This window comes from Centruroides vittatus, unplaced genomic scaffold, assembly GCF_030686945.1.
Source record: "Centruroides vittatus isolate TY-2023 unplaced genomic scaffold, ASM3068694v2 contig_986, whole genome shotgun sequence".
NCBI lineage: Eukaryota > Metazoa > Arthropoda > Arachnida > Scorpiones > Buthidae > Centruroides > Centruroides vittatus.
The window spans coordinates 1,906,827-1,933,063 of NW_027122655.1; the positions used below are offsets into that span (position 1 = coordinate 1,906,827).

The 26,237-nt window shown below is 34.1% G+C and overlaps 1 protein-coding gene across 1 annotated transcript in view; it reads left to right on the forward strand.

Moving 5' to 3' along the window:
* Positions 1–26,237, forward strand: part of LOC136985980 (doublesex- and mab-3-related transcription factor 1Y-like) — a 60,595-nt gene that overhangs the window by 33,809 nt on the left and 549 nt on the right. Inside the window, exons 3-4 of the mRNA XM_067283404.1 lie at positions 14,802–14,975; positions 22,788–23,212. Coding sequence (XP_067139505.1) covers positions 14,802–14,975; positions 22,788–23,206 — 593 coding nt within the window. The 3' untranslated portion in view covers positions 23,207–23,212. The remainder of the gene's footprint in view (positions 1–14,801; positions 14,976–22,787; positions 23,213–26,237) is intronic.

Sequence of the window (26,237 nt, forward strand, 5' to 3'; positions counted from 1 at the left end):
AAATATCCTAAATTTTGTTAATTTGCGTAGTTTTGGGCCGCAGATGCTTAGCAGAATCAAAATTAAAAACGACAAACATGTGACATGTTTTTATGTAAATAAGTATACAATAGTTAGTATTTAACTCTTAATGTTATAGATTAAAAGTAATTAACTAACAAATGTTAGATTGGTTTATATTTAGTAAATAAGCAACTTTTATCAATAATAGAATTTAGCAATGAAAAACTTTTAAACAAAACGGGACTTTAATCGGCTTTAACGGAAGGGCGGGGCAAGTAACGTCCCTACAGATACTTTAGATCTCGTTTCGACTCCATTCAAGACATTTTGATAGCATTTCGGGATGTTTAATGCCCGTCCTTAAACGGATTAAGTAATAAATTTGACTTTTAAAGTAATTAAAAATGATTAACAATCGAGTTAAATCATGAAAGATGTACAGTGCTTTAACGAATGACATTTACCGATCTTTAAAAGTCACATACTTAACCGAGTAAGAAAAACAGACAAAAACATTTATTATATATATTTGATATTTTTATTTCAAATTAAAGATATGTTAAACTTAATGAATTTAACAACTTTTAAATTTCTTAAATTACTGACTTTGTAAGTGGCTGTCCGTAAATGACTTACAGACGGTGGGAGGGAGATTGGGACAAGCGGAAGGGGAAAGGTCGAGCTCCGTGTGTCATTAAAGTCTATACAGTTTATGCATTTTATTATATTTTAAAATTCCTTGTTTGTTTTGTTTCTACTTATATCATCTATCATTAATAACGTGATGAAGGTTTGAAGGTTTTAAGAAGGATCGAGTTTTGTAGGACGTCCGAAGAGGGGAGGGGGTTACGGAAACTTGGACAAACCGGAACAAGAAGAGGACTTAAAATTTCAAGAAAAATGCGGACGTAATTTATGGACATTCCCTAAGTTAAAAGCACTTTGGGCTAGGAACACATTTTTTGTTATCATAAATATATAAATAAATTTTCATGTATTGAAGTTGTAATTTAATAAAAATGAGTTTGTTATTACAAATAACTCTCTTCTACGTACTGGTACCATAATTTTAAGTGATATTTTATAGTTGGGCGCGAGTCCTTGAGTGGAACAGGCGCGAGGGACATGGCGAACAGGAATTTTTTTAAGAATCGTATTTTATGTTCGTAGCCGTAGTTGCGTTGATTTGTATTTCGAAAACGCCAGAGTTTTCGTTCCAGACAGTCACGTGATTGACCTTGAATCGACTGGCAGTTGCTATAAACGTGTCTGAGCGGCTGTACGGCGTGAATTACGTCACAGACAGTCGCTTCTGTCTCGAATTCAAATTTCAATGATAGCGTGACTGAGATATTCGCCGTGTTTTTTTTAATTGCTCTTTTATCTCTAAAGAGCGTTCTCCACTTGTATTAAAAATCGAAATTAAAATTGTGGTTAAAGATGATTATTTCAATTAATAAACTTTTTGCGATGCCGTTATATTGGAATATAGGCTAGTGACTCGCATTAGTTAGCATTCTTATTTTGTTTGAATATTTTCGTTGTGTAATGTTAGCATGCGTTTTACTTTCCCGGCTGTTATATATAACAGAGGGAAAGTATGGCCATCGGTCAAAAAAAATGACTCCCCCCCAAGTTACTTACATTCTTGGATTTAGGACACATTGAAACATCGAAAAATGAATGTGTGTGTGGAAGCTTAACAACTCCTGTACTTTGTCGAAAATCTGAAATTTTGCAGGGAGGTTTGTGTATTAGAGCAGGGGTGGCCAACAAGTCGATCGCGATCGACCGGTCGATCGCGATGCCAATTTTGGTCGATCGCTCGCGATGTCTTTGACTTAATGTTTTACACTTGTAACTGAACGCAACTTGTAAACGTAACGCACAAAAGCAACAATATGCATGCAGTTATGACTGGACTCGTAGAAAACACAGCCATTTAGCTTGAATATTTGATACTGTCATGCGGTAGCTTCTTTTCTTTAGTATTAACAATATTATTATTATTAATCAATATTATTTATCCACGGTGACAACGTTGAGTTTCAATTTTTCATTTGTTTAAAATGTAAGTACCTGTTCTTTATGTTTTAAATTAAATTATGGCTTTTCTTACCTATCTATTTACTCGATAAGTGAGCGTTTTTGGCAACAGACCTCTATATTTTTGGATTTTTGGAAATACGTCAATTCAGAAAAATATCCCAGTATCACCAAATGTAGCAAATACATTTATTCCTGTTTCGGAACTACATACCAGTGTGAATTGGCATTTTCATACTTAAAGTTAACGAAGACTAAACATTCTGTCCTGACTGAGTTCCATACTGAAGAATCATTATTATCATCTTTGTCAGGATATACACCTAATTATGTTTCCTTGGTAAGAGACGTGCAAACTCAGTCCTCCCATTAATGTAACGGAATAAAATAAATTTTAAATCTGTCTTCATCAGTAGCTAATTTGAATTAATAAATATTGTTAATAATTACGCATGTTGTTTTAATTCCCCTGGACGTGAGTTTTTTGGCCCGTTAAATAATTACGTTGTTTTTTACGTAGATAGATATACAGGGTGTTTCAGTACAAAGAGCACTCCCGCGAGCTTTTGATAGATTAGCAAAAAATAAGTCTAAAAATCTTATATCATTCTTCCATGATAAATTTTCCTCGCCCAAAAAAAAATCGCGAAAGTAAAATTTTATAATCAAATTATCAGCCGTACTGTGCAGTTTTATAACAAGTTTTTCAAGTTTACGAACCAATAGTACCACAATTTATACATTGTAATTGATAAAAAAAATTAAATTATATTTTAAGTTAATAAAAATCTATCTTGAAAGTGTCAAAAAATCGATTTTTTTAGGTGCCGCCTGTATGGAATGAACTCGTAACTGCAAATATCAAAAGTTGGGTCTGGAAATTTATTTTCTTTATGGAGTGCTCGCGGGAGTGCACCTCGTACTGAAGCACAATGTATAAACATAGTATGTATTTCACACCCCCCCTCGCCACTTAGACTATGCCTACCACAAGTCGATCGCGACACATTTTTAAGATAAAAAGTAGATCTTATGTACACAAAAGTTGGCCACCCCTGTATTAGAGGATCGATGCTATTAAATTTCGGGTATTAAAGGTCGAGGGGTGGAGAGATAACGGGGGTCGTGTGTATCTCCAATAGGGTCGGACTTAATGGTGATTTTACTCGTTATTAGCATTTAGAATTTTTTTTATAAAACCCTTCCCTACCCTCAAAATTAAGTTTTTCTCCATTTTACAATAGTTAAAAATATAAAATGTTTTTTAAAATAAAATATGATAATAGATGGCATCACCAAAAGATAAAAGTTAAGCGATTCGTTGCTGGATTTTTATAATTTTGTCTGTTAAATGTAAAAAGAACGTGGTTATCGTATGCCGTTTTTGATGTAACGTTTACCCATGTTTCGGCGCATATTATAACATGCAACTGGACACAAAATGTATAATGGGAATTTCGAATTTGGAAATCCCTTATTTGTGTAATTGTCCGAATCTGGATTTATAAGTATTTATTTCTTCTGGTTATGTGAAAGTTAAAATATTTACCTAGATTACAGTGTACGGTAAAACCTGCCAAACCGGAAAAAATATTCGATACTCTGCGATTCCTGTTTACACACGTTTTACTGAACACAGTATTTTATTCGTTAGCATAGGATATAATTTTGCCTACAAAATTCAAGGGAATAAGAGAACTTGGGGAGGTCTTGCTCTTAGTATTTTTTAATATTTAAACAGGCAGTTCAATTTCGTATCTCTTCTAGACGTAAACAACGCGTTACCCCCAGCTTTGCTTCTCGGAGGGAGCAAAAATGTACCTTAAAAAATGTTCTGATAATTCTTGTGGCTGTGTAGTTTATTTAGAAAGCATCACAGAATGAAAATGAACTAATCATTTATCATTTTCATCTTTGCATAATTGGTGTCGCCAACCGGTGGTCCACGAGAAAATTTTGATGGTTTGTGGAGAAATTTGGACATTGATGAACTCGAAGTTACGCAAAGTATTACGAAAGAAATCCAATGCTTGGTTGCATCTTCTCACTCATTGGGGGCTTTTTATTCAACTCTAAAATCAAACACTAAATGACCGTTATCAATAAATAATAATGTCAATAAATCAATAAATAATGTTGAGTGCGATTGTCATTCTTCGTGGAAAAGAGCCAAGAATCCATAAACTTATTTCAAACAAGCAGCAACAAACTTTACACTAATTTATTTAATTAAACAAGTGAATTTCATATTAATAAAGTAAAATGGAACGTTTATGATCATTATTCTATAGATGTTTATATCGTTTAAAAAAATTTGTGATAGGGGTCCCATGATTCAAAATCGAGTTTAATGGTCCGTGCGGTCAGAAAGGTTGGCGACCGCGGGTCTATACCGTCTCTGTCGTCTAGTCTTTCATTAATTTAGTCCCTACGAACAATTGTAAAAAATAAAAGGATTGATTTGCTAGAATTTGTCAGTTGGAAGCTCTTGATAGTCGATATTTTAATCTAAATTAAATATTATACAGTAGATTCCCGGAAACTCGCTCTCGATCATTCTAAATTCCGTAAAACTCGTCGTATCGACCAATAGGTACAATAAATAAATAAAAAGTACTTAGATTACATATATTTTTATATTGTTCAAGATGATAATGTTTAAAATGTGTAGAATACAGTCAAACTTTCGATTTTCGAACATAATTCATTCCTAAAAGTTTTGTTCTAAATCCGAAACAAATTTTTCCGGAGGAAACAATACAAAATGGATTAATCCGTTCCTGACCCCAAAAATAAAGCCTGTTTACTTTTCCGGCTGTTATATATAACAAAGGGAAAGTATGGCCATCTGTGAAAAATTGACTCTTCAAGATTTTTTACATTTTTCGACTCAGGACACTTTGAAACGTAAGAAATGCAAAAAAATTCGGGGGTAATTTCTGTATGTATTTACGTTAGTGTGTGTGGGAGCACGACTTTGTTCACCCTGTTTGAAGCTTAACTCTTGTGCTTTTGTCGAAAATGTCTGAAAGATTGCAGGATATTTGGGGGATCGATGGTATTAAATTTTGGTAGTCAAAGGTCGAAGGAATGGGAAAATAAAGGGGATCGTGTGTATGTCCAGTAGGGTCTGACTTAATGATGATTTTACTCGTTATTAGCATTTACAATTTTTTATAAATCTCATCTCTACTTTCGAAATTAAGCTTTCTGCCATTTTATAAGTTAAAATATAAGTTTTTAAAATAAAATACGATAACAGATGCCGCCACCACAAATTTCGCCAGCAAAGTTGAGCAACTCGTTGCTGGTTTAGTACCTTTTATAGCTGTATTATTACCTTTCTAAAATATGTTTATTAAAAGTTCTGCTTTTAATTAATACTGTTAAATATGTCGACCGCCAACCACGTACTGATGAGAAGTGATAAAAAGTACAAAAATTTATTATTAAATATAATTTGACTTAAACAGCTTTAAACACGAATTCTTGGGTACAATTTATATTAGGTGAATGTCAATTAACGCGGCTTTTATTAATTAATTTGATTTAATTGAACTGCGATGCGTACCAAAAATGGAATTAGTATCTTTCCCGCATGAGCATTGAAATCTGATTTATCGACTATTCGTGTCGTGACATCTAACAAAGGGAGACTATTTAGGAGTTACTAACTTCCGAATCTGTAGTCCTGTCGTGGATTGGTCTGGCCGTAGACTTTGTTTAACATAGGAAGTATGGGGAGTTGACATCTCTAGTGATCGAGTGACGTAGGCATTAGTTCATTTCCCTGTTGTGTGCAATGCCACCGTCTTTAATTTCTCGAATCTTTCATCTTCTATCTTTCTTTATCTACGCAACGAACATCGCAACATTTATTCTAGTACATTCTATTGTGATTTTTATACATTATTCGTTATTTATAAGTACATTTTTCTTATTTAAAAACAAGTAACAAAAAGTTGCAATGTTTTCTAGGGGTGGATTCGGAACAGATTAATAGCATTTCAGTTTACAGTAGAGCGTCGATAAGTGGAACGTCGGTAAGTGGAATGGCCGGAAAGTGGAACGATTTTCAGTCGGACTGTGTCGTGCTGAATCGAATGTTTTTGATACTAAATTTACTTCTAAAGTATAATTTTCATGTTTTTTATATTCTTTAATATATTTATTTTGTTTGTACAAAATGCAGAAATAATTTTTAACGATACGATAGCCTCGATGATTATTATAAAAATTTTCGTTAGGCTTAAAATCGACGAAAATTCAACACGAAGCGACACGCAACGGAGAAAAATTTGAACATCGGACAGGTTAATGTATTTTTTCGTACAAAGTCGGAAACTGGAACAAATCATTAACTGGAAGGACCCCAGTCCCCAATTGGTTCCACTTATCGACGCTCTACTGTATTTCAATAGACAAAATTGATTTGACATACGAGTAATTTGAGTTAAGAGTTCCGTCACGGAACGAATTAAACTCGTAAATCAAAGTACCATGCACATGCCTTTTTTTTATTTTTTTGTTTTAACGAAGTTCTAGAGCAGGGATGTCCAACCCGCGACCCCACTTAAAATTTTTATGCTGCCTACTGCACCCTAAATTTTTTAGGTACATTTTTATTTATTTTGATAGGTATGTCGTAAACTGAATACACTTTGATGTCGTAATGATATAATTGGGTTACTAGAAACTGTACTACCCCACATGCATAACATACTGTTGTGAACAATTGATGCATGAAAAACATCAAAACTGCTGAAAGAAATAGGTTATTGATACACATTTAACTAACATTCTTAGAATTAAGACTAGTGCCATAAAAGCAGATATTGACGATTGAATTTATTTTATTTTTGTGAGTATAATTTTTTTTATGTTCAATAATACAGTAGTTTTTGTAATTATATATTTTTATTAAAATTTGATATTAACATTTTGAAGTTTTTAAAAACATATGCGTCCCGTTGGCCCGCTGAATGTGCGTAAATTTCTAATTTGGCTTATTAGGAAAAAAGTTGGGACAACCCTGTTCTAGAGCCTAGATACCTTAAATAACTCATATAATAGCTCTGATCAAATTCCTGCTATATTTTAATAAATCCTTAAAACCAACATCTGCAGTTATTCTATCCAGATTATTTTCTAGATTTGTTCAAAATAGTTTTGTTTCCAAACAATGGCTCTCATCAAATATTATAGCTGTATCTAAAGACAAAAACTCTTTCCATCACATCTCTATTTCATTTGCCATGCTGGAAAGTTTCGAAATTTGTTTATATTGTAGACTAAACTGAACAATTTCTTCTAAATTACTACTTTTAATTCAGCACTGCAAGAGAACACTGCCTTCTTACGTTTGGAGTTGTACTCTCCACTCATAAGAGAGCGCTCTCCAGTTGTGCTCTCCTGGACCTACTTGTCTAAACTTTCAACAACTAAAGTCCTATTATTTCTGGCAAAATTTTAACAGTATAAATAACATAATGTAAAAGGCCAATAAGAATAAAATGCGAACTTATTTCAACGTAGTCTTCTAATAGAAAAATTAAATTCAGTAAAAACTAATATCATGTTTATTAAGATAACGTCTCTATTTAACTGTACAAGACTGACTACAACCACCAATTACGTTTATTGTACAAATTTAATTATATTAAATTTTGTATTATCCGTTATTGTTAAAATTAAGCCACAAAAATATCTAATATTTTGTATACTCGCGCACTGAGTTATTTGATACCAGACTGTAATCTTTGTCCTATTACAATATTTTAAATATTCATAGTGTTAACTGCCATGTCCTACTCTTTAAATTGGCCGATGAGGAGTCTTAGCACCCGAAATGCATTTCTATATCAATAACATTTATATCTGATTATCTTCGATTCTGTAATTCGCAATCTCCTCCTCTCAAGTCTTAGTGAATACTTCGAAATAGTAATTTTTAAGCTAGGATTGATATGCAGGTTCTATTTCCTACGTATTATAAAATTAAACTTGATTTTGAATTTTTGGATCTTTTTCTCTTATGCGGCATTCGGCAAGGTTCAACTTTAAGCAGTGTTTTTTTCCTCCAGCTTATATAAACAATATATTTGATCAAATTACTTCACCTGTAATATTCTGTGCCGACGATATTAAGTTGATTAACCAAGACTCTAATGCCTTTTAGACTGATTTACTCTGTTTGACTTCCCTTCTGGGAAATACTAATCTTAAAATTAACGTCCAAAACCTGTAATGGTGTGTTTTTCGCTAATTCATAGTACTCAGTTGCCCATATATTTACAATAATCCCATAAAATATGTTAATTCTTTTAATAACCTCGAGGTCATTTTCGATCCCAAGCTTACATTCAAAGGACATGTTGATAAAATCATTAATTCTCTAGCTATTCGTCGCGGAATTCTTTGGCGTTTTTTGCAAATCAGTTTCTTCTAAAACAGTATTAAGATCCATTTATTTCGCCAATATTCAGTCTTATCTGCCAATATGAACTTCTGTTGCCTCTTTCCATTTAGTAAAAATATTTCTTATTCTAAATAAACTCTCTAATCTTCCTTTTACCCCTAATGCTAATGATGCTAGGTCCAGATGGGGAATTTCCAGTTTTTCTGATCGTGTCAAATACTCGTTGACTTGTATATAAGAATAAATATTTTCGTGGTTCTATTCGTTTTGATTGGCTACACCTTAGAGTTCCGCTACTCGTCAAACTTGTTTTTACCCCATCCATTAGGCTGGTCGTTTCTTTTTTCTATCGGTCTATTCAGAATACGGACTTTGTGGAACAGTCTTTACACGATGAGTTTTTACATTTTAAACACATTTGTAAACGGTTAGGAGCCGTCCATAAATTACGTAAGGGCGATTTCGACCATTCTAGACCCCACCAACTTCTGTGTAAGAAACCGTAATATTTTCTTTGATCTCCCTCTCCTTCCCTAACTTATGTAATATTTAGGCATTATTTTGTAGAAAGATTTTAACAAAAAAAAATTTTTTATGAAACCTTAAAAACCTTAGGTCCAAAATATATAATTATTAATTAGTTAATTAATATGCACTATTATTTATTAAACACTTTACGTGAACAAATTTAAAAATATAAAAATTTAATGAATTCGAATGAACAATTTATTTTAAGAACTTTATTTTTCTAATTATTAACAATCTTTTTATTTTCTTCTTTAATTGCACTTAATTACTATTCAAGTATCGACACGAAAACCTTTCAAAATGGCCGAAAACGTTAGAAATTTGAATTAAATGGCTGCATTATAAAGGATTTTGTGTCGATACTTGAATCTTTTTATTATTATCATCATTAATGCACGTCATAATATTCATTTTTATATTAATTTTAATTTTCACAAAAGGACGCAGAAAACTTTGACAGATCGACTAACTAGTGCATGTGTAAACAGAAATGTCATACAAAATAGAAGAGAGAATAGAGAGAAACCACATTCCGTTGCCATATTGATTACATATTACATATTGAAAATAAACTACTGTACATGCTGCTAAAATGTACTAGGTGCACCTGGGGACTAAATCATAAAGCTTGTAAAACTCTATATAATGGGGAAATATTACCAATGCTACTTTGCGAGGCCTCTAGCTGGGATCATGTAACTAGTAAAAATTCAGTAGCAATTAAATTACTCTCTCTTCAAAGACAGTTTTCCATCAGAATTTCAAAGTGCTGCAGAACTGTTTGTACTAATACCTCTCCGATACTAGCAGAGCGCCTTCCTTTACCACTATGCATTGTAGAAAAGGTTCTAAACTACTACATCAGAACTACAAACATCAAAGGCTCGACAACGGGCTCTACTCCTATCTACGGCTAAATGCTACCATATTGCAATTACCCTATCCCTGATCATCACCCTGTAAACAAGGTTATCCTCAGGGTACATTTGGTGTCATCTGCTTCCTCCACGGATAACCATGCAGACATTAATATCTACACAGATGGGTCCAAAAGCCCCCTTCATATCGGCTCAAGTATCTGTATCTTCCTCCAAACTGACATATTTTGCCCAAAATATGTTATAAGGTTCTGTGCAGATACCTTGATAGATGGTATCAAGCTGAAACAAGATGCTGTCTACCAAGCTGTTCAGTGGCCACTTAACTACCAAACAAAAACTGTCTATCAACATTTACAGTGATTCCCAGTCTGTCCTAAAAGCTCTATTAAATCCCAATTTCAATAGCAATAAAATCACATATATCCAGCACCATATTAAAAATCTTGTTAATAAGATAACTTTTATATTCGTTCCTGGCCATACTGGCATACTAGGAAATGAGAAGGCCGACTTTGAGGCCACGTCAGCTGCAACTTGGACTACACTCACATCCCTCTCACGCAGCAGCCTTAAAATTTATATTCATGACAACGTTATGCAAAATTGGAATCAACAATGGTTGAGCAGTAAAACTGGTAGAATAACAAGACTATATTTTCCTAGTGTTGAATGCAGGTTCTCACCACCACTTAGAGATTTAACGTTTGCTACTGCTCAACTACTTACTGAGCATGGTAATTTTAGATCCACTCGATAAGCTTGTTCAGAAGCCTGTTTGATGCTTTTTACAATTATGTTCAAAAAATATGGAAGAAAAGACTATTTGTAAAACTATAAATTAGAAATTATATTTTAGTTTTCACTAAAAGCCGAATAATAATTTTATGTTTACTTTGTATCATGTATTTTGGTTTATGTATTCTTAGTGTTATACACCCGTAGTAGTGGTGCGCTTATTCTAATAAAAAAAGGAAAAAAAAAGAGCGAGAAACCACCACACGGCCTTTCTCCCATGATAAAAAATGTGTAGAGAGTGAGTCTGCTAGCGTTATTATTCTATCACGTCACACGAGATGGCGTTAGTACAACGAGCGTTCTTAATAGAAACCGCCAAATTGAAGCCAAATTCAAAACTCCACCACTCAACGAGATCAAAAAATAAGAATATTACGTAAGACGAGATCTATTACCCCCTACCCCTGAGTAAGAAATCGTAAGAAATTTTTGACCCCCCACCCCAAAATACCTTACGTAATTTATGGACGCCCCTTACTTTATGTATGATTTAGCTCTTATGCTTCTATTCCGTTTTTTAAAGTCGAATATATAATCGATTCAGATACCGTTATTTTCTAGGAATTATAACATTCACAGAGTCCAAAAATAATAGCCAATCAACAACTGTATTTCATCCAGATGCTTTGCTGAAATTACAATATTTTCTTCCTCGGTGGGTTTTCTTTCATACAAGCTAAACAAGGCACAAATACTTTTTTCGATACTCTCTCGCCGTTTTGACTACTTTAACGTTAAATACATTTTTTTCCTCGTGTTCTTTTCGGTAATCATACTTCATAATCCACAGTCCATGCCGTCATTACCTTCAATAAGAGATCTTTCATATTAAAAAATGTACTGAAATTCTCAATTACGCGATAAGTTCAAAGTTTACCTTCCTCAAATATGTATTAAGGTTCAATTTTCTGGTAAATAAATTGGTAAACTTTCAGTTATAAGAGGAGGAGGAACGTTTAAGAAGTTGTAACGTCTCGTAGATTGAATGATACTGAGTAATGTAGATGCTATTTTATTTTTCGAATGCAGATTCAAACATTGTGAGAAAATTAGTTTTAGGGTGCTATCGTCATACAGCAATACGACGGGATATTGCCGTATACTCTGGATAATGTATAACGACGATTTTGATATTTGAGAAAATTTGATACGGATCATTGTTTTAGATAATTCGTTGCAGAGATTGAATTTTTTTTTTACGTAGCGAGGACGTAACGTCTATTAAAGCTGATAAACGTACACTCGCGTACGTAATTATTGCTTAGCTAAAGAGGAAAATTCATTTGTAATTAATTGTTTTAAGTAGAAAAAATAGGAATTATTATTCTTATTAAATACTTAAGCTGGTAAATATGAATCACGAACATTATTAAACACAAAAAAATTACTCGAATACAATAGAAAGAATTGTAAACGTGAATTTCTGTAATTGAACCCGAACCGTAAACGTAGATTTACGGTTCGTACGAGACCACGAACGGTAAACAGGAATTGCTATATATTGATAGTATATGAACTGTAAATGTGATTGTTGTACTATAAGCATAGATTGCAATGCGTGGATACGAATAATGCAATGTGATATGTATTTAAAAAATTACACTAAGGTATCGTTTAAAAATCTCTTTATAAAACTAAGAAATGCACAAAGTTTGTCAAAACCGCTAGAGAAATCGCCATCCGTTTTATTTAAGTAGCTAAATCGCTAGATTAACCAATTATTTAGCATTAAGAAGGTGATGTTATCTCGTTAGATAAAAAGTTTTTAAAATAATCAAAGTTTATCGTCATCATCTACGCCGGTCACTAAGTAATTTTCTTAATGTCAATTAGCAAATTGCACATCATTATCGTTATCAATTTCTCTAATCGTATACTGCAAAGACATTTAATATTAAGCCAGTTTAATTATTTAAGTTTACTATGTTTAATTGACTAACATATGGTAAACAAAGCAGAAAAATATATTTATATAAATATTTTACAGAATTCCAACAACTGTAATTCATTGTCGCATATTTTATCGTTTTTCCGTCGAATTAGTAAAAGGAAAGACATCTTTGTCTGTTGACAGTCAAATTTTTTGTTTAATTTGTTTTTTACACATTAGCTATCAGTGCGATCTTGAAATTACTTTTTCCAAACAAATTTAAAGTCATTCGCGCGTCATAAAATTTTCGTACAAATGGCATTTTATTATTCCTGTCGGTGACAAATTAATTCTTAAACATTCATAAAAATTATTTTAAGTGGAATTTTATTACCTGCAAAAAAGTAATCACCGTAATAAGGTTTCTCTTACATAACTTCATTAAATATGCTGTTTGATAGGTTAATTTCGATGAAATGAGGAAGCTCTCTATTGTTAACCATAATCATTTCACTTATTGTATTAAATTTTTTAAACTTCTCATTACGGTGAAGGATTTTTTTTTTTAAATTAAATATTCTTGCTATTTTTACCGACACTGTCTTATTCCTTGCGTCAGAAAGTTGTAAAATTGTCTACGGTCATGTTACTTTACACTATCGAATCTTCTATTCGTATCGGGGATGAAGTAAATCTGGCCAGAGACTATATTCGACACGAATTGAGAGTTATGCAGCATTACTGTTATTTCATTGTTTGCATTACGGATCCTTAGACTCTAAATGGCTGCATTTAGAGATATAGCAGTCTGTGATCCTCTAGCTCTGTTTGACATCCTTCAGCTCTGGTTAAACGTACTGTACTGTACATCTAGATCTTGACGTACGTGTTAAATTGTTTATTTTAACTTTATATTAAAACTGGATTAGAAATGTAAATAAAGACCAATTTTGTATAAAAATACTATTTGAATTGTGTATTTGAATATTTCCCAAAATTATAATGTTTTTATAGGTGAGAGTTATTCATATTGTAAAAATCCAGCAACGAGTTGCTTAACGTTCCCGGCGACATTTAGTGGTGCCATCTGTTATCATATTTTTTTAAATTTTAATTATTATAAAATGGCAAAAAGTTTAATTTTGAAGGTAGGGATGGGTTTTTATTTAAAAAAAAAAAAATGTTAATGCCAGTAAAATCATTAAGTCCGCCCCTGCTGAAGATACATACGATCCTCTTTATCTTCCCATCCCATCGACTTTTAACCACCAAAATTTATTAGCGTCACTGCACCTAATAAACCTAATAAACAAGCCTCCATGCAAAATCTCAGAAATTTTCGACGAAAAGCATAGGCGTTATTAAGCTTCGAAGAAGGTGAACAAAATCGTGCCCCCCACACACAAACATACCTACATACAGAAAAACCCCCGAATTTTTTGCATTTCTCGACGTTTCAAAGTCCGCTGAGTCCAAAACTGTAAATGAGTTATACGTTGCTTTCCAGACAATGTATAATAAGACGTTTGCAGGACCGCGGATTTTAGACTTTGTCGTACTTTTCGCCGTCACTACTTTATTTACTACAGGAGTAGAAACATAACAGATCTATATAGAGGAGTCTATTTTTGTACAAAAAAAAGCCCCGTGAAACACCGAAACAAATATAAAACATATTAAAAGTGATGCTTTAGTCGAATTTCTGAAAATTATAAATATAGAATTTATGTATAGAACTGGGAAAATAGAGTAAAGCTTTATTCTTGATTAATAAGAAAAGAAAAAATTCTTATGTTTTTTGCATTTAAAAAAACAAATCAAATGTCTTAATATAGTATATATTTGCAAATGACAGAGGGAGAGAGTTTGTAATATTTGATGTTTTATTTAATATTTTTAACGAAACTTCTAGTTTTAAAATTTATTAAAAATTAAATATGTAAAAATATTTTTATTTCGCTTCCTTTTTATGAACAGAATAATAAAATTAATAGAATATAAATTTATAAATAGAAGGAACGTCGTTAAGAAGGTGATAAATATTTATTTAAATTAATCTTATTTTTATTTTTTCTACTTACAAAAGAATCTCGTAATCAAATTTAACACTTTAGTGACCACAAAAACCAATCAAATTGTGTTTGAATATATCTTATTCGTTAGTCAATTCATCAAAAACTTTTATGTAATACTTGATATTTGTTGTTGTTATTAAAAAATCAATTCTGGTAATTATTTGTTTCTTTCTTTTTTGTTGTAGTCAGACCCGTAGACCCCGCTAAGTCTCAACAAATATTGGACAGTCTACACTCTCTCGTGGGCATGTTTCGCCATCCGCAAGAATCCTTCACCAAAATAACTTTATTCCTATATTACACTATTTTGAAACAGTGCAGATTCGATGTCTTGGCGGCTCGTGGTAAAATAGTAGAAGGTAAGGTACTATAGAAATTAATTGTTATACAATATTAGGCAAAGTAAAATAGAAATTAATTATAAACGAGCAATTATTTATTATGTCATGGTCACAATGCCGGGCTACAACTTTTAATCGTATTTTTTAAATTTATTTAATTTGAAATATGTGCTCCCCACCTCAAATTAGTAGTGGTTTGCCCCTGTACATCATACTTTTTCTGTTAGCAATAGAGTCGTGCCGGTCATCTATCTCCTTTCGAAGGGAAATTTTTGAATTGAAATAACGTAACTTTCGGTTTGCATTGGAAGATCGTATATATTAATCGGGGTTCCTCCTCCTAATCATTCCTCATCTGGTCTCGGACTCTATCTATCTAACTCCATTTTTGAGATTAAGAAAGAACAGACGGACGACAGTGGAAATTTGTGCGTACAATTTTTTTCAAATTGCAGCACAAAAAGATAAAAATAGCGAAAGCATAAAAAAACCAAATAGCCAGTGTCAGTACACTGCCGAGAGTTCAAACGCGAATACGACCTTTCGTGACTAACTACAGGACAAAGTTTAAACTCCCAGAGTGATTCGGTGTCGTTATTTCGAGTGTCATTTCGAAGAATATTCACGTGCTCTCGGTGGGTTTCGTTAAATCCTTCGCTCCTTCGCGAACAATAAATGGTGGCAAATGCTGCATTCGTAGACAAACTCGTTCTTTACAAATGCTTTCTCGAAATGTGCGTTGTTCGCACTTCATTTATGTAGCCAAAGTTCACACCTTGAAATATGTTCATCTGTCCCATCCCCTAATACGAGTTTCTCGATTTCTGCTTGTATTTTGCGCTAAATAACGCGACAGAAAGAATTTTTATCCTACTTTTCTAAATTCTTTTACTGTCCCAGTTTGTCCAAGTTTTCTTAAGCCCCTCCTCTCTTCGGACCACCAACAAAAGTCAATCCCCCTCAAAATCTTTATCACTTTAAGAATAACTAATTAAGTAACGCTGCTTCAGCATGTAGTCGGAACGAAGCTGCTCGCATCTTTATTTTCTAGATTATGAGGGAAAAAATAAACAAAGAATCATTCGTTCTCAACAATATATTTGATTTCTATTGGATCATTTAAAGGTACAAATATAAAGTCAGAATAAGCCATTAATTAATTGCTATGCCAACGTCTCCTAAAATTCTGTCTGTCACTATGGGCCTTGGACTTACAGATTGACTCGTAGCGATCTTTATTGTAACTCTTTAAAAATACTGAGTCAGTTATTTTCTTCACTCGACTCAATGTAACATAGGTAAGACCGATAGCTGTCTCTTTTTCCCTATATCTATTTTGATTTTTGGAAGAGTTAATCCCTGTGATTTATGTATAGTCATCGAGTTTGCTAAGGTAAAGGGAAACTGTCTACGAGATCGCAATATACTGCCATCGTTCGAAGAGCGTGTTATGGAGATTATTGGAAACAGATTACCATGAATAAAAGGTCCCTGACAGCTATCGGATTCCACTAAAATAAACAGAGGAAGAGCTGGAGGGCGAGCATTAGAAGCATATATGTAGCGTATAGTTCCTAGTGAACCATTGACGAGACTGCCTTGCGCCCATAAGTTGACTCTCGCATGATTCTGGCATTAACTGAGAGATTCAAATACTTGGAGAGACCAAGAGCTGAGTCATCCTTGGACGAAGACGGCGCAATATCTGGTGAGTTTTCAGATGCTATATAAGCAAGAGGGCATCCAGTTGAGTGCAAGTAGTTTTCGTTGCTTTGTTTAACTTGCTCGTTTGTTGGATATAGCTCTACTGCCGTTCGGAACTGATCAAGTTCATCTCTGGATAAAGAGGTTCGATTTCTTGTCGTCAGAATGTTCAGATCTGTATCAGAGAAATCACCCGAAGCTAGATGTTGTAAGACATCTGTGAAGGAACTATCTGCACTATTTTGTCTATGAGAATTACTAAGTTCAATGATCTTCTCAAAAGAATCAAATGCAAATGTAATGTAATGTCCCAACAGGGTCCCTACCTTGTTGGGACATTACATTGTAAAAAACACTCGAGTAGAGAGGAGTATCTTTAACAGGAAGAACCTGACGAAAATCACCAAACAAATAGATAAAGAATCCACCAAATGGCTCATCTTTCTCGGAGTTTATCTCTTTCAATTTTCTCTCGATCATTTAAAGCATTCTTGCACCAATCATTGACATTTCATCGATGATGATGAATTTGAGCGACTTCATCTCAATCTGGAATCTCTGTGCAGCTTCTCTATTTAGAGATCGAAATTTCGTACTAACGATAGGAAGACGAAGGAGAGAATGGATCGCAAAGCCATCAATATTGATCGCTGCTGCTCCACGTTTTAAAAAGAAAATTTTGTTTAACTTAATATTCTATAAAGATTCTTTATATTTGTTGTTGTGTAACTGGTTAGCGATAACATTTACCTTTTCAAAATTACTGTTTTAATGCTTGTCATATTTTCCGACCACTAGACGACGCTTCTTCACGTGCGTGCAGGAAGCGACTAATTCCTAGTCAACATTATAACTGTAGAATGAGTTGTCTGATCTAGATGAAATTTTCTAGAACGACTCATCATCACTCAAGGATGAACTGATTAAAATTTCAACTCTCAAAAATGATCCATACTGAGGAAAAACGTGATCTTTTTTTTGACCCCGATCGCCAGTTCTACAAAAATGGATGATTTTTGAGAGTTGAAAGTTTAATCCGTTCATCCTTCAGTGATGGTGAGTCGCCCTAGAAAATTTCATCAAATTCGGACTACTCATTCTAGAGTTATAATGTTGACAAGGAATGCATGAAGTCAAGTATTAGTCGTCACTTCGTTCCGACAATAAAATGTATAAACTGTATAAAAATTAATGAAATATAACGGACGTCCATTGAAGTTCAACCGCTTTCCCGCTTGTCCGACTTGTCACAACCTTCCCCATTATTTAAATGTTTTTACTATTCCCCATTCTTCCCAAAATAATTAACAGAATACTATTAAGTTGTTTTACTCTCCCGGCAGCCTGAACACGAAGTAAAGAGAATTATCAAATGCTCATCCGTTTACAAACGCATAAGTAAACGGATAAAAATGCGTGTATCGATTTATATCTTTTCGTCTGGTGTAAACAAAATTAACTGGGAATGCAGCGCTTTGACATATATATACATCACACAATTTAAGAGTATTATATATTAAATAGGAGAATATCTTATAACATACCTGAAGAAAATTAGCAAGTTTTACGAGATTTTTTTTTAAACTAAAAGTAAAGAAAACAGAAATAAAAATACTTTACTGGAGAATATACAGACACGGGCGAAACGAAGTAGGCTACATTTCCGATAACGCCTTCAGAGTATCGAAGAGTCGAAGAACATTTGGAATAAGCTTGTCGATAACATCACTTGTAAAAAGGCACGAATTTGTCACGTGGCCAAATTGTCGTAATGCGAAATGTCAATTTTTGCTTATTTATATTTAAGATGCGTTTATATGACAAAACATATTTCGGAAAAAGATCGAAAGATTGGATTACACGCGAAGCTAAATAAACAAGAGAATGAAAACTATTGTGTAAAGAACATTGCGAGTAGAATTATTTTTCAATTTAAATATTTATAAAAACAGGGAGACAAAGCAATTCCAAATGTTAAAATAGAAATATTATTAATACTTAAATTTATGTATCGAATTTTGTTTTGATACCATAGATACATTAAAATAAAGTTATATAAAAATTTAAAATATGTTAAAAGTTATATTTGAAGAAATATAATTTTTATTGATAAAAAAGACCAATAAAAATTTGACCTACAAATTTCCACCGTCGTGTTTCTGTCCGCCCGTCTTTCGTTAATCTCGAAAGGGAGTGAGATAGATGAAAAGCGAAAGCAGATACATTTGAAAACGATTAGTCAAATTTAAAATCAAAAGTTAGCTCTTAGTCTTTATCACAATAAATTCTGTACGGACTAAAGATTATTGCCCGCAACTAAACAAATTCTCGGTTAAAATACTCGTAGGAAAAAAATAATAATAATAAAATGTCGAAAATATAACATAATAAATTATTTTTAAAAATATGGTCAATTCTGATCAGATAATCGAGGGAAAAAAACAGAACGCCATCGATACGAAATAAGAGAACGAAATTTATTGAACTGGGAAAATTAACAGAACGCCTTTTTGCATAAAGAACATTGCCTCCATTCACTGTTGTAAACAATAATAAAAGTACCATAACAACAACGTCTTGGGACTTTCCGAGCATCAAAAGAAATGTCATTTACGCACGTCAAAGTATGCACTACTATAAATATAAGAAAATAGAAATAAACCAATCGTCTAACCATCCAGACAAAACGTACAAATCTGTTTTTTGAGATTTTGTTCGCTGGCTGCCAGCGGCGCCCCCAAACTATGAAAAAGGGCACGGTACTGTACATTGCTCACGGAGCTTCAAACTCTTAATAGGTCAATGGACAAATATCGTTCGTTAGTTTCTTTTATATTTGAATAGGCTAGAAGTCACGAATTTTCTGTTGTTTGGGGCCCCTGGGGAGTTAGGACGTGCCTCAAGTGACCCAATTTCCGGCGCCTCTGCTGGCTGTATCACACAGCCGGCGAGTCCACAAGTCCACAACACGTATGGCATTGAAGCCAATCGTCACCGATCCGATTGGTAGAATATTTCGTGGCACAAAACGTGCACTCTAGTCAGGCTCGACGTCCGGCAACAGAGTATGATTCTCACTTGCGTAGTTCTGCGCAGAAAAGAATCAGCACTGGAAGCCGACTGCCTCGTGCTACCTGACTACGTTGTGCGATTTACGAAATGTATCTGTAGCTTTGCTATTGTTGAGATATCGACGGTACCCGTCACAACCGAACGTATACTCCTCATTTCCTGTGCCTTCCTGACAGAAGTTTGTCCCTAATGCTACCTGTTTGGCCTCCACGGCCCTTGGTGGTATTATGTACTGTAAATGGGCAAAATTTTATCCGTTATATCTTAAGTTATAACGGATAAAAGATAACGACAACGGTTAGACAATTTAAATTTTTCTGGTAAATGTATTTTATAATGCTACTTATTGCGACTATTGTGTACGAGATGTTAAATACCGGACGAACAATATCCTCTCCTGTTCCTCCGTTTCCTATGGGAGTGCATTGTGTCTTACCAATTCTCAACCGAGTAATACTGTAATAACTTTTATATCTACTGTCATATATTTCGTCTAGTGTCCAATTTATAACTAATTTTATATCGTGTAGTTTATTATAAATTTGTTCATTCGACTCGTCATATCTTAGACTTACGTAAGCCTAAATAGGCATTGGTTGCCCAGAATAATGAACTCTTCTGGCAGCATTTTCTGCTAATTCAGTTCCTCTTATATCAACAAGAGCTGGGATGTAAAGCAAACTTCACTGCTGACTTGAAAAATCATTTCAGATTTCGGCAAGAATAAAATGTCAGATTAGTTTATGTGAGATCAAAGGGACACATTATAGTAAGTGATGAATTATCAAAACGTCGTCTGTATTTTTTAAAAACCCAGTTAAGTTTGTTCGTTTTTTACAATTGATGGTAGTAATCTTCTGACAATGCAAAATTAAATCTTCTGCTAACTTTGTACCGTCTGTGGCACTACTGTTGGCATAATATTGCTTTTGTCCACGTACTCCTGGTGGATATATAAGGGTGTCATTTTCACTCTAAAGCCATCGCCGTAGTCATGTTCATTCTGCCTTTTTCGATTCTCAGAAAGTGATTGAAGGATTGTTTTTTTTTATCTTGACTTATACACTTGGCTGGAATGACAGAATCGATATGAACATTTGCTTGCGGTAATGGTAAATCTTGCATTCACGAGACCGAGTTGTCTTCATATCGTCGCACTAGCTGCCGCGAAATTATAAGTACAAAGGTTCTGCCACATATCTCCAAACAGTTGAAATTCGTGAAACGACTTCGAAGACATTAAGTTGCTTTGTTACCGTTAAGATACTACACAATCTACATTTTCGATCACATGCTTCATAATCGTAGTTGATTTCATCGAATACAGAAAAATATAATTTTGATCAAGTCAAAATTACATTTTATTCCAAAGATTTAGAGAGAGAAGTGACATTTGCCGGTAGCAATATAATCTCGACATTTTCCAGCTAGATACGATGAAACATTATCTATTCAATATCCAGCTGAATATTTTCCTGTTCAGCTTTCGCAGCCACTCTATCATAATTTCTTTTGTCATTCAGACTTTTCTGTTTCATTTCAATTCAGTTTGAAGTTTTGCAATATCTATATTTCGAAATCTCTTGATTTGACAGCTTTAACGAACATTTAATAGTTCTATTGCGCAGAGAATTTGGCAATTTTTTACAGTTGCCAAATTCTCTGCACAACAGAACTATTAAATATTCGTTTGCTAATCTGCTACCGAAACATAATTCATCCTTGAAGTACAAAAGTTCTGTTAGGGAGAGCACGAAACAAAAATGTTATTTGTCTACATTAAAAATATTTTATGAATAACCAGTGATGATAATGAAAGGAAGCTTAACCTCAACTGTGCTACTGTATTATAATCGACTCCGGACGATTCTCCATAAACAGAGAATGAAGACGAATGTGATATTATGTCTCATTCGAAACTTTCCAAACCATCCATTTTAGACTAAAATTCACGGCATCAAATTCAGACACAAATGTTGAAGCTTTGGCTTGTGTGATCGACCCCGATACAGAAACATACTTGCAAGTGCTTCGTCAACTTATATATCAGGGGTGGGCAAGCAAGACTTCAATGGAAGCCGAAATGTAGGTTTTGCAAAATGCATGGGAGCCGCAGTTCTGTACTGTCGTGGAGGATAGTATGGTAAGGCGCGCGATTTTATTATATAATATAAATATAATATAAAACAAATATTGAATTTTTTAAATAAACATGTTTTCACAAAATTATAAAAATAAATTGTAAAAATAATAATAAAAAACAGAAATAAACACTTTCAGCAAGAGCCGCATGTAACTCAAAAAAAGCCGCATTTGCCCATGTGCATTTGCCCATGCCATATACCGTTAGTATTTTCTATTGTGATAGAATGTTTGTAAATAGACAATCGGTGACTGGCGTGTAAGCTCGTTGATTGTCGCCGGCCAATCCAGGTTATGACGGAGCTTACACGTCATTCGCCGATTGACTACGTAGAAAATTATCAGACTGTCGTAAGCAATGCGATAATATGAGAAAGTAAATGAAAGGATCGACAGGTACGACGGGTTTGGGACTAAACCGTTGTCTACAGAACAGTCATGCGGAATGATGTCAACAGTGACACTGAACGAACTCCGATAGAGGCAGTTTAGCTAACATAGAAATTTTCTATGTCGTAATAAAATTGTGCAGTCAAATCGAGTTCTAAGAACGTGACAGAAAATACAGTATTGAGAAAATTATTTGAAATCGATTTGATTGCATCCGATGACACTCCAAAGAAGTCGGCTCGACAAGAATCTAACATGAACTGTAGTGCATTTCGTATGTCCGTGTTCGTAACGAAGAGTATTCGCGTTAGAAACGTAAATTTAATGTGGCGTATACATATATAAATGCGTTTTGCTGCTGCGTGTATATACTAACATAGATAGACTATATAAAAACATAACATTGGCTCAATAATAACATTCCTCTAATAATCAAAAGATATAATTCTTCACTTTAAATAAGTTCATTTGAGTATAGCTTACATTTAGTTCGTCACAAAATCTCATTTGTTTATTTTACAGCCGAAAAACACATCTCTATTTTCTTTCTTCGAGAATCGTCCATGGCCCAGACGAGTTTTAACGCGTCCTTGTCCAGCATTTTTCGGCAAAGTTCGCCGGGAACTTCTCATCTCTGTCCTTCCGTGGGGTGCCTCCCTCCATATTACCAATATCCTCCGGAAATGAATAGCAACAGCATGGGATCCAGCTTTCAGTTCGTCTCCAACGCCTACAATTGTCCTAGTCAAATTCCGGAATGGAGTTCGGATCATACGATTACTACTGAACGCGACCAAACCGACAGCGAAAACTCGAATTTGGGTTTGCCCGGTTTAATATACGGAAGTGTGCCCGTGAAATACCAACCGGCTTGTTCTTCCACTTCTTCCACCCTGGTGGCAATCGATAGGAGCAATAATGTTCTCTCTCTGGAAACTTAATGACTGGTAAGTACAGCACATATAGCTAACATGAAATGATATATATACACAGCTCATGAACATATTACATGAGCTGTGTATGTGTGTATGTATATATATATACAGCTCAAAGATAACGCAGCAAAATAACTTTTCTAGCACCTCTCTGTCCTCTGTCACATGTATCAGAATGTATATAGCACGTTTATTCTGGTTGGTAATAAAACGATGGAAACCTGCAAAGATTTGATTTAAAATTTAATTCATCAAAGCACTAACTCTAGTTGAACCTCTAAGAGACTAAAGGTGAAGCTATTGTAGAAAATCTTTAATAAATCGGCTAAAGTAACACCCAGTAATTACACATACTCGAATACTTTTACAGTCTAGGGAAATTTCATACTGGCAATAGCCTTTACTTTATCTGAATCAATTCTGCAAGTCGATTCCTCGATTACATATTCCAGATATTTTATATGGGTGATAGCAAAAAATACATTTTTCCTCATTGGCCTTGATGTGTGTTGCACAAAGTCTATGAATACTTCGTCCAATAAATCGAGATGACTCAATATATTACTATAAAATACTATCGTGTCATCCACGTACTGTACATATATATAACAGCTTTCTTTTATTTTAGATTTCCTAATTTTTGGCACGTCGATGGGCTCACTTCATCTGAAAGGCATTTTGAGAAATTCGTACAGGCCATCTGGGATTACGAAGGCGATTTTCTGTTGTTTTCTGACGTTGATATACGCCAAAATTTCGATTTAAAAGATCTGTTTTGTTAGTCTGAACTATTATATTAGGGCCTACAGTATATTTTATACAGAGATCGTACTGTCCCTTGTACTGATGTTGACCCACCTAAAACTGATACTGATGCTGTCAGCAATACGAATACAGAAAATTGCATACTCCTTAAATAATGCTGTATCCCGAAGTTCATTTTTATGCTTTTTCCAGAACCACGAGGTAGAAAGATTATGGAAAGCGTCTGTGAGGAAAGTATAGCGTCAATTCTCGTGGAGGCCTCATTCTTGCATGCCAAGAACAATAGCGTAAAGACTGTCTTCGAAACTGTCGCTAATTATGCAGGGAGAAGATATCATCAGAACAATTGAAGATAATATTCCAGAAATTTTGGAAAATTTCTGATAGTGAAATTTCTACGACAAGACAACAGAAAGTTATCTAAAACAGAGGAACCGACCAGATAGTGTTGATTCTGAGAGACTTACGACATATCCTTATGCTTACGATTACGAAGGCGAACACATCGAAGCATTTTCTGTTGCACTTTGTGTATGCAAAGAAAAGTTTGTGTATGTAAAGAATTTTATCTGGCCACTCTGGAAATCAGTCAACACAGAATTAATTACTTTCATTTGAAAAAGAGGGTGGCACTAATTGGATCGTCTGCTGAGAGGGAATGAAACTTGGTACAAAATTTAGTGAGGAAGCATAAGAAAGAATTCGAAAGCATATACCGAAAAACCCTCCTCGATAGCTCTCCGAACGTTCCTTTTCATTATTGTAGGCCGATCCTTACGAATTCCTGGAAGGTAACTTAAATCTCTCGCTCATGTATAACATATACAAAGACACTGATGATATCGTTCTAGAAAAACGTGGCTTTACAAACCATTTTTAATACCAAATTTAATGTCGGCTTCTCCTATCAAAGAAGGATCGGTATGAAGTGTGTAAACAAAAAGAAACACGAGAGGAAAAAAACAATGGCGAAGACATTTCGGAGAACAATCGAGGAAGGTTTTTCGAAGCACAACGAAGAAAAAATGTCGACAAGAAGACAGTCGATCCTGAAATAGCAGTAATTTGTTTTGATCTACAAAGAGTCTTGTCTTGAATCTAAAACTTCTGTATTTTATTGTAAAAGAAAATTTGCAATATTCAACTTGGCGAAGTTTAATGTTGGTGACGAAATAGAACTATCACGAAGCACTAGGAGACAGATAGCATATAGCAAGTAGAAGTGTACTAAAGAATATAGCAAGCGTACTAGTGAATATTTTACTGAAAATTGTTCCGGCGGACCGCACCTGGTGTACTGTATATCGTACTATGATCGGATTCATACATGCAACAGAAAATGCTTCGATGTCGTCAGCCGTTATGGAATGTTATTGTTCCAATGTTCGGGAAATAGATGCTGCGCATAGCGTTATCGAAAAATTTTTCAAAAATCTCAGCTGCATACATTGTATGTAGCAAACGCAATGACAAAGTGCAAGTCGAAAAATCTGTACGAATTAACGCATTTATACAAGAACGTACTTAAAAACTACAACACCGTCTCCGAAAAAACGAATTCCCCCAAAAAATGTGCCTTACGCAAAAGTAAAAACATTGGGTATATGAAAGAGGAGGCAAACTTGTCGTTCGGTACAGAACATCTCTGCGAAAAGACGAACCGAAGGACACGGTATCTTTTTACAAATCTTACAAAGCAGGAGTTTGTACCAAGTGCGAAGTACCGTATTTTACGGACTATAAGACGCTACAGACTATAAGACGCACCTTAATTTTTAAGCAATTTTTCGAAGAAAAAAGTGCGTCTTATAGTCCGTAAAATACGGTAATAACAACAAAGTATTCTCTCAAAGAAGATGATCAAGGATGTACTGTACAGTACGATCTTTGTTCAAGTAGGCTACTTCTCAGCTCAGTATAAAGTTTTTATGAATGTCTAATTAATCTTTCTGTTTACCATTATTGAAAAAGTTTTGTTTAAAGTGCATTAGGTGCTGTAGTTACAGTCAAAATGAAATTAAGGTCATAGTTTAATGGTATTTCGAACACCAGCATTAATAGCACAGATATAATAGTAGTTAGTAGAAAATGAAGTTGTTGATAACACTACATTTCCGTATAACGTATCTGGAAATAAGTAATTTTTTAATTGTCATAACCATTAACTGTTTTCGGTTTGTAGTATACCAACAAAAAACAACGTTACGCCAGCATATCGTGTTATACTAGTTATACTAACGGAAATCTTCACGCAAGTTTTCTTGATACGGAA